Source organism: Apaloderma vittatum, unplaced genomic scaffold (genome assembly GCF_000703405.1).
Source record: "Apaloderma vittatum isolate BGI_N311 unplaced genomic scaffold, ASM70340v1 scaffold38942, whole genome shotgun sequence".
NCBI classification, from domain to species: domain Eukaryota; kingdom Metazoa; phylum Chordata; class Aves; order Trogoniformes; family Trogonidae; genus Apaloderma; species Apaloderma vittatum.
In genome coordinates, this window is record NW_009703813.1 from 1 (window position 1) to 17,359 (window position 17,359).

General features: G+C 40.9%; 1 protein-coding gene across 1 annotated transcript; it reads right to left on the minus strand.

Moving 5' to 3' along the window:
• Positions 1 to 7: 7 nt before the first annotated feature.
• Positions 8 to 13,520, minus strand: DDX17 (DEAD (Asp-Glu-Ala-Asp) box helicase 17; the record flags this gene model as incomplete). Its single annotated transcript, XM_009864767.1, has 12 exons — positions 8 to 258; positions 905 to 1,144; positions 5,359 to 5,418; positions 5,770 to 5,831; positions 6,295 to 6,405; positions 6,676 to 6,848; positions 6,937 to 7,097; positions 9,728 to 9,869; positions 10,176 to 10,241; positions 10,981 to 11,114; positions 11,259 to 11,358; positions 13,370 to 13,520. Coding segments are annotated over 12 exons (1,651 nt in total), but the record flags the coding sequence as incomplete, so codon positions are not given.
• Between the last annotated feature and the right edge of the window lie 3,839 nt (positions 13,521 to 17,359).

A 17,359-nucleotide genomic window follows, 5' to 3' on the forward strand; every position in this document is an offset into this window, starting at 1 on the left:
CAGCAGCTGCTCCATAGCTCCCCTGAGCGTAACCATACTGGCTCTGTGCCGCCCCGAAAGCGGAATTTGGGCTCCCGTAGGCACTGCCATAGGTCTTGTTGGCTCCGTTGGCATAACTGTCACCACGCTCACGGTCTCTGAAGCCACCTGAGTCTCTCCGGCCCTCTTTCACTCCCCGGAGCCTCCTGTCACACTCTTCCTGGTACATCAGGTTAGGGTTGTTTACTGAACTGCTCGTTCGGTAACGAGAGCGACCTCCTGGCGATGGATATATTAAGATTTAGTACCATGAACAAGTCTTAAACAATGAACTCTGGTACAATTATGCCACCCTTTCTCCCCCTTCCACATCCACAATTTTGCCCACAAGGAGCGAGCTCTTTTGCCTGACTTTAACTTCCCTGCACAGCTGGGCAAATACCTCTGTAATTTGTTTGTGTAAATGCAAAGTTCAAAAACGGTTCTTAAGGAATGTGCTTGGAGACAAAGACACAAAAGAAATTCAGGGCTGACTTGGAAATACAAGGAAACTTACTCCTTCAGGGAACGGTAGGAAAAATAGTCCCTGAAAGTCAAGTCAGTGTATCCCTTTATCTGTTTCAATTTTGCACACATGCAGCTGCCCAAGCTTAGGCAGAAGCTGCAAAAAAAATCAATTAATTCAAACGAGACTAACTCTGTGAGGACCTTATCGGGAGAAAAAGAAATAAAAATCTACAGCTAAGGTAGAACAGTGGGCAGAAACACTGCATCTACATTAATGTGTTGGCAGCTTGGGTACAAACCAGCTTCGTTACTTATCTGTTAACTCAAGACTTGCACTTACTCCTTCCCTACCCTCTTTTCCACTGTCCCGCCCTCGCAACGGGGAGCCCCGTGTAGCCCTTCCCCCATGTGCCTTTACCTCCACCACCACCTCCTCCTCCTCTGTGGTCCACAAGCTGCATCAGCTTTGGATTGATGGCTTGATTGGCCTCTTCCAGCACTTTGATAAGCTCCCTGGCTTGTTTCAGGTTTCCTGGTGTAAAGAAGGTGTAGGCAGTACCTTTGTTGGTACTACGCGCAGTACGGCCAATGCGGTGCACGTAATCTTCAGAGCTGTTCGGATAGTCGTAGTTTATCACAAATTTAACGTCTTCCACGTCTTGTGAAGTGCCCAGGTGCGAAGCACAGTGAAGGGGTAGGGTTCAGGAAAGGGGAGAAGAAGAGAGGACGTGCCAACGAAAGGTGGGGAGCACGAATGCAGGTGACAGTAATAAGAAAAAAAAATACAAAGTTAGTAATTGCATGGAACAAATACAAGACAGACTCATCCCAAAAGAGTAGAAGACGACTCAAATTTAAGATTGTCAGGAACAGAAATTGGTGTCCTGAAAAACAGTGGTAATTTTAAAGCAGTTTTGCCCTGTACTCAAATTCATCCTCCCCGGAATGCATTTCTCTGTCTTCCTGTGTCAAAGACACCGATGTCTGTGAATAGCTAATTGAATTTCATATCTCTTTTTTTTTTTTTAAAAAACACAATCTGGAGAGTGAAAATGCCACCATCAGACAGAGCAAACTGGGGTGGAGGAAAGGCAGAACTGCCACAGTGAAGCTTTTACTCTGTTGGGAGAAGCCTAACAAATAATAACAGTAATGAGATCACTTACCTTACACTCGGTAACATGAAATAAAAAGCAATCTTAAAAATATTTACTTTTACAGTCCTAATAAAATACAGTGAACAACTTTCCCTAGCCTAAAGCTTAAGACACTTCAATTACATTAGCATTATTCAGCCAACTCCATAAAAATTATTCAGGCCTACAGTATCTTTTAACTCGGCTTTGCAGCAATCAGTAGAATGCATTGCACTAACACTCCACTGTGCTGTTCCATCCAGTTCTGGCAAGCTTTCGTTATTTGGACAATCCTGAATTCCATTAGCAATTCCCTACTTCCGGTGCCAGATGGAAGCAGGAAATTAAATTATCAAAATTTCTTTGTAGGCGAATCAGTTTTTAAATGTAGATCAGAGCTGCACGTCTTATGGGAGGACAGACTTTGTAAACTTACGGGACAGGAACAAAGTAAATGTTAGTGCAACGCTTCGGTAAAAGTACCTCAAGTATCAAAACCATCTATTTACTACAGTACAGACTTTCTTAAAAGCATGATATTACAGTAAATGCCCTAACAGCTCAGAAAAAAAAAAATTAAAAATCTGCATTTTAAAAAGAATATTCTGAAAATATCCAAGATAAAACACAGATTTTTGTGATTTCCTTTCTCTTTTTTTGTTTTCGTTTTAAAGAGAGAAACATTCTCTGTTTGTTACCAGACCGATGCACACTCCCTCCTCCTGTGGGAAACCGCTGCAGCCGATCCCGTCTCTTTGCCTTTTATTTTTGGCGGCCTCCTTTCGAAAACTCCGCCCTCTGACACGGGACCACTGGAGCGCGGGGAGCATGCATCAAGGGTCCATGGCAGCGAGAAGTCCCCACACACGCTCGCTCTGTGAACTGGCTTAGACGCTTCTCTGTAGCCCCATTTGGTTGTGAAGCGCCGGAGAACCTGGGTTCACGTAAAAGTTTCAGGTCCTCCAACGCTTTTTGTCCCCTATTCGGGGCTCTTGGGGGCAATTGTCAAAAAAATGAAGATACAAAAATTACATCCAAAGGGTCAGACTGCATCTATTGCCCAGACTGCATCAATTTCAAAGGGGTTGTAGGAAAAATAAAAACAAGAGGGTTGTAGTGACAAGAGGGGGACTTTATGTCTGTTTCTTATTACAGCAAAGGGGGGGCTCCTCAGTCTTTGCTGACTCCAAAGTCCTGAATCACACCAAAAAAAGGGAGTGAGAAGGCAGGTTTCACAGGGGGCTGCGCGAGTCTCCAGCTAGGGTCCTTGATGCAACAGGTTTTTGTAAAAAGGGAAAGTGAAGTAAAGAGAGGAGTACATATGAGAGATTGCATCTTCACAGCCAGGGTGTAACTAGCGTGACACGATCCTCAGCCAGTCCCGTTCTGCACGTCCATCAGTAGCAAAGCGACTTGAATGACCACAGAGCATACACAAGGACGTGCTTTCCCGGCAGAAAGCACAGGGAACTGTAGCTACTGAGGCAGATGGAACTGACTCGACTGGGGAGGAGCGGGAAGAATGGGAAGGCAGGAAGAGGAAAATGCAAGAGTGTTTTCCAGACTACAAAGTGGTCCTGGTAGAGCACGCAGCTCGCTGAAGAGACCAGAGCAAATGTAAGACTCTGCTTCTCCAGTCTAGCATGCTCCAAAGCGTTTGCGCCCACTTGCAATCTTCCTGCGCTTTTAGATAACGTAGCAGGATGAAGAACTGAAGCTGTAACTGGGAAACGTTCCCTCTGTCAGACCATCAGAATACCCTACGGCACAGACAGTCTCCAAATATTAAGCGGGAGAGACAACAACTAGCAAACACGCTCATCTAGAGAGCTGTTCAGACCATCAATGTACATGTGCCCCCACCCCTGCACTGACAGTGATCTGCAGCTGATACCAAAGCTTCTGTTAAAGAAAACAAAACAAAACAAATTCAACGTTTTTAGTTTAATAGACTGAACAAAAAAATAAAGTAAAAAATAATAATAAAAAAAATTCAGTGCAGAGAGAGGACCTCACTCCAGGGAATTATCACAAAGAAGTCATCATGGGACTCAGAACTTACCTGGAAGAAGCTTTTTTGAAACCAATGTTCCATTAGGAAGAGGGAAAGCCCTGGTGACTCAGCCAAAAGGCGCGCGCCCCTGTTTTATGTTATTTAGGTAGAAGCCTTCACTTTCCAGGATCTTGGAGGAAGTCGTCCAGAAGTTTGCCAGTTAAGTGACTTATTTTAAGAAGTAGCAAACTCAGGGCCCCAAAACAAGCAGAGATGTTGTTCAGTAACAAGAAACAGACTCTGGTACCTTTCCCCCTTAGCTCAGGTGATGTGGAGGACGGGAAGCAGGGAGACTTGTTTTCTGAAGTGTTATCCAATTGAGTAGTTTTGGGCAGAGTGGTTTTTGTTTTTTTTTTCCTTTTGAGGGGGTGAGGCTGTTTTAAATGTCTAGGCAAGATGCACAAAGAAGCTACCAGCACATAGCAAGCCTGTTTAAAAAATGCTGCTAGAGAAAGCAGCTCTCTTTCATACAAACTAGTTTCAGGCCTCAGTCCCTTCTCCCAACAGGCCCAAGTTCTAACTGCACAGGTCCAGACATGACCCTAGAGGGCAGAGACTGAAGTCCATATAATCACCTCTCTGAGGAAGTGTTGGACGTTTTTGGAGGGGGGAGGGGGGGAGGGTGAAGGTTGTGTGGAACAAAGGCTGCCAAGTCTAGTAATGGTCTGCCTGTATTGAAGTGACCATATGATGCACAGCACAGCCACCCTTTCAGCATATGAAAAAGAGAGAGCTCAAGTAACTGAGATTTTTAACAAACTAGAGATTTCTCCAAACTTATCTGCACTGATCTGCGGTAATTTTGTCTAAAATTCACTAGAATGAGGTATCGACTCCCAAGCAGTTTATCTTCTATCAGACTCAGGGAGGGTATTCAATGTCCGTTATTAAAAACTCAAGAGCACTTCAGAAGCCATCCTCCTCTTCTAGAGTGGGCAGACATACAAGGGCCATGCTTGGCACACAGCATTTCACAATACAAATATACTTATTAAAAAAGGGGGCACAACTGCTGCATCCAGACAGATCATTTTCGTACCACCAGAACAGAGCTGTGCGGTTTCGGTTCAATTACACGCCTGGGCAACACGATGCTAAAGGCCATATATAATCTCAGTGGTCCTGCCTAGAAGGAACACAGAGCAGGGGAGATTACATGTCAAGACCAAAGATCTGGAGTGGTGCTTTCTCAGATGCGAATACATCTGTGGGGTAAACATGTGTGAACACTGGGGCTTGGTATGTTCAAATCTGCCATGTGTCATATGGGGAGAATATTAGCTATTCACTGTTGAAATGCTCTCCCACAACTTCCTATTTGAACTTTTATCTGACACGCTCTGAACTGAGAGCAAATCCATCCCTATCATCCAGCCACAAAAGCTGGATTTGGGGAAGAAGTGAGTGTGGTGGAAGGGTTGGGTTGCATAATTGGACGTCTCTTCTCCCTCTTGGCGATCGATTGGTCATGCCTAGGCCTTGCTGCAGACCAAAGCCTGTTCATTAGGAGCAGGAAGAGACTTTGAATATGAAAGAAAAAAAAAAGATTAATGTTAAAAAACGTATTTCACATGTGGGGGAAAATCACGCTTTGAATTTTTTTTTTTTTTAAAAAGAAAACATATTTCAGTCCAAAGAAGAAAAATATGCAGCAGTAGGCAAGAGTGGTCTATGTGTACAAACCTAGCCCACGAGATGCAACGTCGGTAGCAATGAGGATAGGAGCCTTTCCAGAACGAAACTCTGTAAAACAAAGCATGCTATGAAGAAAGACTTTTCAAAAAGATAAAGGTACTTGAAACTGATTTATACTTAATGCTCTATTTTCCAGAATCTAGGTAAGATAGGTCAATTTCAGAAATTCCAGCAAGTTAGGGTATTTCAAAATCCAGGTTTCGGTTAAGCAATTTTCCCACTGTGATTTTGTCAAAGCAGAAGGCAAATACAAGTACTGACATTAACAGTACAAAGGCAAAGGAAGTTCTTTTGAAATACATCTACTGGGTATAAAGACAAGGCAAAAAAAAGACTGGAGAAAAACACATCTCTGTAAATTATTTACAGAAGTTATTCTTCCCTCAGTGATGGACTCACCATTAAGCACCCAATCTCTTTCTGGCTGACTCTTGTCTCCATGGATACACATAGCTGGCCAACTGCCAAACAGAGATGCACATTAGTATAGATGGAAAGTACATACATTAAAGGCAACAGGAAACTTTACTGGCCTTTTGGCAAAAAGGTGAAAAAATACTTGAGAAGTACTTAACTCCCTGTCCTCTTCTGACCTGTATCTACCCAGCATGTATACTGGTTTGTTTCCTGTATGTTAAACCCACTACCGAAACAACTATCTACATCAAATCACATTTGTTACACTGATACAGTCTGGATCAGCACAACACTAAAACCTGCACGGCTTACAACTCCTCTCTCTCACACTAATGCTCTGATGGTCGGGAATCTTCTGTGAAACTAAGACTGAACTCAGCCAAGAAAAGAAGGGACAAGCTGTTCGCAACACTACCATCATGAACATTTAAAACCTTACTGCTTTTGATTACAGTTTCTGTTTCCCGCTAGAAACAAGGGGAGGGAGGGAGGGGGGAAGCTAATCACCCATCTCTGCGCATCCTTCGAGTGAGATCATCACATCGCCTCTTTGTCTCCACAAAGATGATAGTCTTGTTTTCCTTCTCTGCCATGATTTCTTCCATCAGTTGTATCAGTCTAAAATAGACGAGAGACAAGATGTATATCCAAGTATATGCTCTCAATTTACATTTAGAACATGAACGACACGTGTCCACATAAATCAGTATCACTTCCACAGAATTTAGGTCTGTTGTACAAAGGTATCGTTAAAGTACATTAGTTAATTACTTCGTAATGCTCAAAGCTTAAATCATACTACAAACCACTTCAATATTCTGGCTTACAAAGCAACGTAGATTTTCAGGTACAACCAAAAATAGTGAAACGGTTGGAAAAGCAGCTTACTTATGGTCTTTCTCACTCTCCATGCACACATCCACTATCTGCAGGATATTGTGGTTGGCACTCAGCTCCAGGTTTCCCACGTTGATCTGAACATAGTCCTGCAGGAAGTCCTCGGCAAGCTGGCGCACTTCTTTTGGCCATGTGGCACTCCACATCAGAGTCTGTCTGTCAGGCTAAGAGAAAAGGAAAACAGATCTATTTCAGGTCCTGGACTTCAAATGGGAAGCCGAAGGAGGCTGTCCTTTTATAAGGTCCACGTACCCTTATCTGGTCAACAATTTTACGGATTTGGGGTTCAAATCCCATGTCCAACATCCTGTCTGCTTCATCGAGCACCAGGTACGTACACCGACGAAGGTTGGTCTTTCCTGCCTCAAGGAAGTCAATCAAGCGACCTGGTGTAGCAATGCAGATCTCCACACCTTCAAAACAGAATAAGGAAAAAGAGTAGGTCTCTTCACTTGAATGTCAATTGGTATTTTTAGTCAGAATGAATCACCTTCCAGAGCAAATTTTTTTTTTTTAAAAAAAAAGCACCACCCTCATTCGTACCCAAGACTGAGTCATTTCAGTAGAAGCCTCAGTTTCTTTGAATTTTTTTTTTCCATTCTGAAATTACCTTTAGAGTGCTATTAGAATAATAAATGCAGTATAGAAGCTAAAATCTTACTGTCAGAAAACACTAGTGAAGAGCTGTCCAAAAATTAGAAGTAAAATATGCTTCTACTCAAGCCTGACCCACCCCCATCTAGAATTATGCAGTCTAGAGAGCTCTCTAGAAAAGTAAGAACGAACTTCAGCTAAACAGCCCACGTTAATCAAACATTAAGTGCTCCTCTTGCTGTACAGGTCAGATTACTTTCATTAATTTTTTTTTTTAACAAGGAAAAAAACCCAACCATATATAAAAAAAGTCAAAGCATGGGCTTTAATACCGAGTAATTATGCACCAATGATGACAGACAACCATCCTGCCCATATTTGTCAGCATGAACACAGCATTCAAATATTCACAAGCTAGCAGTAAGTATGGCAATTTACACATTCCTTACAAGGAGGGACTGTTTTCTACCAATTCTCAAATCATGGCATCATAGAACAATTCAGGCTGGAAAAGGCCCTTGGGATCATCGAGTCCAACCATTGACCCTACTCTACAAGTTCACCCCTAAACCGTATCACCCAACACCACATCTAAGCGACACTTGAACACATCCAGGGATGGCGACTCAACCACCTCCCTAGGCAGTCTGTTCCAGTGTCTGACAAGAATTTCTTCCTAATATCCAGCCTAAACTTGCCCTGTTGCAAGTTGCAACCATTCCCCCTGGTTCTGTCCCTAATTACCTGTGAGAAGAGACCAGCCCCAACCTCTCTACAATGTCCTTTCAAGTAATTGTGGAGCATGATGAGATCCCCCCTCAGCCTCCTCTTCGTCAAACTGAACAGTCCCAGCTTCCTCAATCGCTCCTCATAAGATTTATTTTCCAGGCTCTTCACCAGCTTTGTTGCCTCCTAGAGGCAAATTCCCAATTAGGATTTCTACCAGTTCCCAAATCCTATATAGCATCACTACAACGTCCAAAGAAGGTAAGTTTTGGGAAGCAAGGCGGTGAAGAAGAGCAAAATCCTAAAAGCCTTCATGATAGCAGCTGCGCTTACAGATGCAGAGTATTCTGTGGCAAGCCAGATCACTTTGTCTGTGTCAACCTGGATTCCTTAGAGTTGACAAAGCTGGACATACCTCTAGTTTCTATAAAGTTCATGCAAGAATTAAGATTTCTAATGGAACTGTTGGTCTACCACAGAGACTGAATCAACTGCAATCTCTGTGGTCAATGATGTACTCCTCTAAAGTAAATTCACTAAACACCCCAAAAAGCACAATTAAGAGGGGGAAAAAAAAAGTTTTCTGAACTCTTATCTATTCAACAATCTTTGGTGCAGGAAATACTAACCAACTGCCCAGACAGTAACACCTCAAAGGACTGAAAGGAGCAAACCTGCCCACATCCTCCAACTAAAGGGTTTTCTTCATAAGCAGAACACCTGTTTTAAAGCACTGCAGAGAGGTGTGCAAAAAACCACCAAGCTGATCCTCACAAGGTCCCTTCATGTAACCTTTGACTATTCCACAGAATAGAAATGCACTACCACTTTCTTTAACAGAGCTACCTCAGTCTTCTACCATGGATGCCTTTATCCCATTACTACAGTTAACAGCAACTCTGCTAACGGCTGTGGTAAGCAAAATTTTTCTGATTTCCTGAGTATATCTGTGTATATATAAGCTTACCTTGATAATACTTCCTATGTATATTTTCATATAATTCTATTACACTTTTAATCCAGTGAAGAAGAAAGCAATCAGCACATTCCTGCATTTTAAATTATATATAGCTAGCCCTTAAAATGAAGGTTAGGTCTCTTGAGCACTACTGCATTACGGTGGTTGCTGCAGAACCATGGTTCCTCATCATTCCCAACCCCAGCCCCTTGCTAAGTACAGAAAGGCAGTTACATAACATTCTGAGACACATGAACAGAAATAGAGCTTGGTGCTTAAAACAGTAAAAAAACCAAACCAAACCAAACCAAACAAACCCATACTGTCTAAGGAATTTTCTGTACATTTGGAAACGACGTTTGATTATTTGAAAAGCCTAAGCAGAAATCTGGCTTAAGACAAATCATTCCTTAAACTTGCTGTGTCAAGGGTTAGCAGTAGACTCAAACCAGGACATGCTGCTACAGCGTTTCCTCAAAATAACCTGTTCTCTTTCTGTTAAGGTTCCTTCTCCCCTTCCTACATCTTGATGATCATCAGAAGTGTACAGTTCAAAAAGAAAAATCGAGACAAAATCTAACACTCAACCAAGCCTCTATATAACAAAGAAGAAAACTACCTCATGAACTATCATTGTAGCTGGACAAGACAGCTACTCATTCGCAGCCCCCTCCTTCCCAACAGTTTTTAAAGATTGTTTTATTTTGAGAGAGATTTTACAATACCATCTCCTCCAGGAACTGCAAGCACCCATTTTCAAGTTACCTCTTTCTAGATCTCTGATTTGTGGACCTTTGGGTGCTCCTCCATATATGCAGGTACTCTTCAGTCTTGAACATTTGCCATAATCATCAGCCACCTGCTGCACCTGCTGGGCCAACTCTCTCGTAGGTGCTAGAACCAGACACTGCAAAAGGAAGTGATTCAGGACAGCCGAGCTTCAGACTCATCCATAACTTCAGGGCTTCGCACAGACACCATAAGCAAAATTGGTCCATCTGCTCTTTATTATCTAAAATTTTTAAATATCTTTGGACTATGTCAGCAACTGCACAGAATTTCAACTGAGTGGGATGTTCACATTGTGGTAGTAAACATTTCTCTACTTAGTATTTCTCTACTTAATATACTGATATACCAATTACATAAAGTATACACCTCATTAATAATGTGTATGGACACAGAAAAAGGAAGAGAACTGACAAGTACTCACAATTGGGCCATCCCCTCTCTCCAAGTACGGCTGGTGGTTGATGTGAACAATCGCAGGCAACAAGTACTAAAACAGAAAAAACTAAGTCAAGACGCGGAATTTCAATATTCAATACCAATGACCTCCTGCCACGACAAACAGATCACAGCAAGAGCCCATTTAGCCTAACATGCCTTTAAAGATCCAACACCTGATATGAGAGATAGCAAGGAACCCTGACCGCATAAAAATCAGGATTCTGCAAAAACAAGTATTTGCATTTATCAAACAGACTAGGAGATTTTCAGAGCTGCTGACCAACCATATCTGCTTAGACATGAGCATAAAATACAGTTGCTCAGCACCTCTAAAAAAAGGCTCACTTAAATTTGGAGCCTAGGTTACTAGAATTGAGCAATCTTGGCCCTAATCAATACTGTTCATAAAGCTTAAAATTCCTGCTTACCCATAAATTAAGGTACATCTTCAAGACTCAACCATTTTTTAACGTGCATAGTTAGTAAAACAAATGTGCTAAAGAGCACATACTGTTTCTAAGAGCACAGCGTAAGCACAGACCAAACAGAAATGACTAAGCACCCAAAAAGAAGGGCACACACAAAACCCAGGCCTGTGAACATGACAGGCTAGTTGAGTCGAGACCCAAGTCTCTCCCATGACACAATAAAGCAAACTTTAAAAACTTGTAATTATCTCACTTTATGCTTGTAGCACCAACAAGCCCAAAAGCTACTAACAAGTAGCCAAGAGTAATTTCTGTGAAGTAACTAGGAAAACTAACTAAATAAAAGGGAAGAATACATACCGCTAGTGTCTTCCCAGAGCCAGTCTGCGCAATGCCCACCATATCACGACCACTGAGGGCTAGCGGAAAGCCTTGGCACTGAATTGGAGTGGGTTCTGTGAAGTTCTGGTCCATCAAGGCATCCATCACATACTCTAAGAGTCCAGGAAAAGAAGAAAAAAAAAAATCTTTAAAAGGCTAGCTGAGACTTCAGAAGACCTTTCAGAAAACAGAACAGGCGTAAACAGTTATAGTTTTTGAAGAATCCTCATTAACTTAAGGAGCGGCAAAATACTTACGCGGAAAGCTACACTGGTGGAAGGCAAACACAGGCTTAGGGCAGCCCTCCATTCCTCGAATTGTTATCTCTTTCTTTCTTCGCAACTCTTCAACTTCGTACTATTTACAGGGGAGAAAAACCGCAAAGAGAAATGCCAAATATCAGCCAGGTCTTAAAGTGCATGTTTGTAACTATTAACTCACTTCACACCTTTGGGTAACAGCTTCGTTAGACAACTGAAATTAAATAGATCTAAAATGATCCTAAAGATTTTATTTTAAGATTGAGCTATCACATAGCTTCTCCAATATTCAGAGGTATGAACCATCTACACAGTCTAAAGGACTAACGTCTTTCTCTTCTTCCAAGCCCTTTCAACAAAAAAGTATGTTAATATAGTGTTATAAAGAATTATATTCTTTTTCCAGAGGCCAGAAATGATCAACAGCTTCAAAAGCGATTAGAAACAGCAGATCAGACAGGGAACGTGTTTTATGTGACAGTGTTAAGAACTAAATGAAATAAATAGGCTTTAACACACTACTAACAAGCAGAAGGCAGTGCAGTCCTCCTCCTTCAATTAACGCATTCCAGAGGAGGCTAAATACAGAGCTCTTGCTGGACAACTTGCAACTCAGAAACATTACTTGGAATCTTTTCGGAATTACCTTTCCACATGGAAGCAGCCCAGGCAACTTCACAATGATACCTTAAGCCCTCACATTATTTTTTTAATAATGGAACTTTTAAAAATGTTTCCAAAAAGTGAATCTACATAAGCATAATCTTAATATTAGAAAAAGTGTTTTATCTTTGTGTAGGTTATCTTGCAAGTCCAACTGCACTCTGCCACATGCTTCCACAATTCATGACCTTCTTCTAATGCTTATTAAAAATCAATACAAAGATATACACCAATAGGAAACATGCACTTTACCCAAAGCAGTAAATTTACCATTTGTGAGAATCCACCGAGCTTGAATGAAAATGTAAAAAACCCACAAAAACAACCAACCTTTTTGGAAAAGTATGAGAACCATTTTAGCTGGTTAAGACAACGATAACTACAGTACGAAATGCTAACTGTAGTTCAGGAGTTCAAGCTGTTGTATCTTTACAAAGCCATTGCCTCCTTCAATTCCTTTATGCCATATAAATATCTCATGAATATTTCACACAAAGATTCATTAAGTCTATGTAATTGGATAAGATCATTTCATCTGTTTGCTGTTCCTTGTGTTAAGAATGAAATCTCTTGAAATTTCTAAATATAAAAAGACATTAAAGAAGGAAAAAAAGAAACTCTGGACTCAAGTTGGTTGGGAAGGGGAGATTACTGTATCTACACAGTAAACACAAAGGACAGTCTCCAGTTTTGAGCCCTGAATGTCTGGAGATTGTTTTAATAGGACATGTTCAATTATGGGGGGAAAGCTAGAGGCTGGAATACAGGCAGGATGAAGAAGACTGTGACCACTTGATTTGTTTAGCTTGGGAAAAAGAGGGCCAACAGGGCAATTTAGCTGCTACATTCAACTGCCTGATGAGTTGCTATTGAGAAGATGTTCCAAACAATTGTAATGGGGAGGAAAAATACCATGGGAAGCATTAAGCCTCGGGCCAACTACTCAGAGAAAGGATATAAACTCTCCACATCCCTTGGGATGTTTAAACTCCGAAGGACAAGGTGCTAAGCAACCTGCACCAGTTTCGTAGTTAGCCCTGCTCTGAGACTAGAGATCGCCCATGGCCTCTTTCAGCCCAAATGCTTATTACAATAAAAATACTAGTTTCAAATGTTTCTCATGTATTTCTGCCACTCTTAGTTCATTATTTGTTTTTTTCAGGACCTCCCAGTATTGCAACTCTCTAGTTCTCCAAGTCTTATCTACACTGACGAACAGTAAGACCAGCCAAGATGATGAATTACAAGCTACTAAATATAAAATATCTCATTTAAAAAGAGCTAAGACAACTAGAACTGGTATTCCACCGGGTGCACACATATCAAAAAACTTAATGAAGTGACGGTTCTGTTACACACTGTCCCAGACTTCCTAGGACAAGTTTTTCCCCTTGTGACATTTTCTGTTGCAGGCAAAATGGAACAGACAGAATCTGACAGCTTACCGGAGTAAGTCTGGCCACTTCCGGATGTTCCACATAAAAATTCTTCTCAAACTTGGGCAGTTCATTTAAATCCCATTTTTTCTTACGTAAACGTTCCCCTGGATTACCAAATTTCTTTGGAGGAAGAGGACCTCCACGACTTGCTCCAAACCTGGGAATATCAATGTTATTAAAAAACCACATTTAATTACTCAGAAATTTGTAGGTTTCTTAAGCATTTTCCAGTCTCTTTCACGCAAGCTGACATGTGAGCAGAGCAGTCTAACAAAAGTGACCCCTCTCCAATCACAGTGATGGTATACAGCTTTTTGAAGCAACATAAACCTGCTTTAAGTCAGTTCTAAACCCAAAAACCACCTCAGCTTCCTTCCAGTACAGCTGTTTGTAAGTCACTGCCTTAAAGCTCCTGTCTCTACGTTTCTACCTCAAGGTTCCCTCCCTAGGGACCACACTGTGGGTACAGCCAGAGCACTTACCTTGTCTTAAAGCTGACAGTGCGCTTAAAACATGGTTAGACAAAACAGATGAGAAAAAGCTTTAACTACAAATTCCTTTTATCTATTTCGAGGTTAGTTTTACACAAAAAAAAAAAAAGTGTAGATCACTGTCTCCACCCCCATGGCTCTTCCTTCTTATCAAGGAGCATGCCTCAAATGAAAAACAAGAGTAAAGAACAGAAAGTAAACAAATCCAGCCAAGCCTGCAAGGTCAGCTGTAATCCTGCAACCAAAGCAATAACAAAAATAAAACCTTTTAAAACCAGAACCTAACAGGAAAAAAACACAGCCAAAAAAAGTCCTGGGAAAAATCCTATCTCCTCTCAAATGCTTTTGATGAAGACTCAGAAGCTAATGTTTACTAAACACTTCCTAACTAGAAGCACAACAACTCAGAAGCTACTGCTCTTTCTCGCATAAGTTTTCTTCACCCACTTAATTTAATACATTTCAGAAGGTTAAGAACTAACCGCAATGACTTGTTAATGCATTAAACAAAACATGAGCTTCTGGCAATAATCTATAAAGGTAACTGAAAACTAAGTGGCATTAAATGATTATTTACAGTAAACATTATAAATTACGTATTTTTAAATACTACAAAAAAGTTAACTTTTTTCATTAGTGTCACGCAAACAAAGCAGAAAGAACTTTTTGGAGTCAAAAAGTCAGGTCAAATTTTGTCTTTTTTTTTGCTATCAGGTCCAAATTTTGGTGAATAAAGCTGCAGCTTCCTGCAGCTTAAATTAATGAGAATTAATATGGATTAATGAGAAATGCCCATTTAAAATAAGACTTTTGTTTAGACAGCAAATGCAAAGTAGAGGCAGTCCCCTAGTAAATAAAAAACTTATTAAAGAAAAAATCGAGAAACAAACAAAAACGCCAAAGCAATCATCTTATACTAGTAACTTAGGGAAGCAGGGGTCCTAAAAAAATTAAAGATCTAAAAATAGATTTCTGAATTATCTTAAATATAAGACATTAACTATACTTGTTCTTTAAATCACATGCCAAATGCACACTACAAATTACAGTGATTAAGAGACCAAAAACACAGAATTCAGATCAGCATATTAACAGGAAGAAGGGGTTACACCATTGGAAAAACTAAGTATGGTAGATATAACTTAACATAAAACCTGCTATGTAAGTTTTAAAATTTTTGCTTTGGTGCAACTGTTTCATTAAGTCTCTTCCCTCTCCTATAAATATCCCTTATTTTTCTCATCTCTATGTCTATCAGATCCCCAGACAGCCTGCATAATCAGCATTTTTTGTCACATGAAAAGACTGTGAAACAAAAACTTCAAAAATTCATTTAGGTGTTACATTTTCTCTCGGGACAAAGTAAAAAAACAAACCAACACCTAAACAACAACCAAAAAGCAAACAGCAGGACTGATTTTCATTTACAGGGATATTCACCTTCACTTATGATGCCTGTTACTGATCATACTAACCTGAGGTCAAAATGACAACTATTTCTGTATCCAAGTAGTTGAACAAATACCACAGTCTCGCTGAAGTCAACTAGAAGTTCAAAGGGTCAGTGAGTTTCCTTATAAAAGGAAACATACAGGAGAACTGATTACAAGACTGGACACTGCAAGAGCCGAGTACTACGGATATTTGCCCACAGCTATCCAGAGGCAAGAAGTGATGTATCTTTCATGAAAGTGCCATAGTTTCAGTTCTCCACTCTCCGCACAATATGGCTGTACACAGGCCTGAAAGAAGCATGCCCCAATTTAAATCTGAGATTATTCAACTGATTTGCCAATAGTTCTATAGTGTATATTCAGACTGACTCCAAACATTCTTCTCTTAACACTGGTGGTGCCATCACTTCTGAGACAGAACTGACTGAATTTGTTACACTGCAGAGCTAAACAGTACAACATTCCACTCTAAGAAATCACCTACTACAACTCCTAAAAGGAGGAAAACAGTAAGCCTGTATTTGGTTAGGTTGTGAAAGAATCAGCACCACGGTGATACTTTCAAATGGCGCTTAACCAGTATGCTGGTTGGACCAAAATCTTACAGATATTATTTATTATGATGGTTGCTACTCGTTACAAGTATTTACTCACCTTAAACAGAGGCATATTGCAAACTGAATCCCGGTGCATTAAAGCTTCCAGGATAATATGCCAAGAACACAAATGTCCAAAAATTTTGCAAAGCATGCAGGCACTCCTTTTACTTATGCGAACCCCCTGATCTAAAAGAGAAGCATCCGCCTATAACCCAAGTGTTTACACAAAGCAAGATAACATAAATTTTAAGGCATGCCAAGTGTTGTGACAATGCCTTGGCCAGCGTTCTTTTAAGTAACTGTATATAAATCTGCATACTCAAACTGACTCACTAAACTCCAAAAACAGCTGGGATCTGAACTACCTCAGACTTGGCAAAAAGTTTACTCCAATGTCCTTGTGTTAAACTGTGCTGGAAATCTCATAGTGGAAAAACACCAGAACTCTCCTGTCTGTGAAAAAAAATGAAAGTATCTTTTAATTTTAGAGCCTGAAATGTGGGTGTGAGATAAAGCAACGATACAACTATCTCTCTTCACAGGCCACAAGAAGCTAAATGTTAAAATACACTGCAATATATAACAAAATATCTCCCAGAGGGGAGGGAAAAGAAGAAAAGGGGCGGGGGGGAAGAGAGAATACTCATTAACTGAGATCTAGTCTCCCATATTAAGAATAACAGAAGCCACAGTACGTTTATTGTCAATCCTTGAGAATGCAGGCCTAAGTACTTGTGATGTAAAGGACAGAAAACGCCACTCTCCTAAATGAGATGTACTTTCCTCTTTAAAAAGGCCTGGCATAAACATCTTATTACTTTTAACCCTTTAAAGGGTTTTTAACCCTTTAAAAACCTCGTCTCAAACTAGTTATATATCACAATGCCGTTCTATTTACTGCTGCCATTCTCAGAAGAAAAAAAAAAATCATCAAACCTGCAAAAACTTTTCCCAAGCCAAGCTTCCTTTAAAGAGCGGACTCAAGCCTATCAAGCACTGGGCCTCTGTGGGGCCACACAGACAACTCCTGTCTCGGCTGCTACGAAAGCTGGCTCATGCTCATTAAGTGCGGTCCAGGGCCATGTTTATCGAGATCACCCTCCCGAGTATGCAAGTCCCCTGCATGGCAGCAGTTTTCAATCTCATTTCCTCTCACGTTAAGTCTGGGAGCTCAACTGAGGAAGCTCTTTCACCAGCTGCCATCTTTCTAGCGAGTCCAGGAGGAGCAATGACATCCCGAAGGGCAGAACGTCCAACCGCCCATGCCAGGGCCACCGAGACTTCTCTGCCTTGCGGGGGAAGTAGGGTGAGGAAGAAGAAGGCTGGCACAGAATAAATTGGGGCAGGGGGCAGATGCAGGCCTTAAAATTGCAAGCAAGGCACACGCGGGTTACACACGAACGATGGAAAAGCTAAATAAATAAATTTTTTAAAGAAACACCACCTCAACAT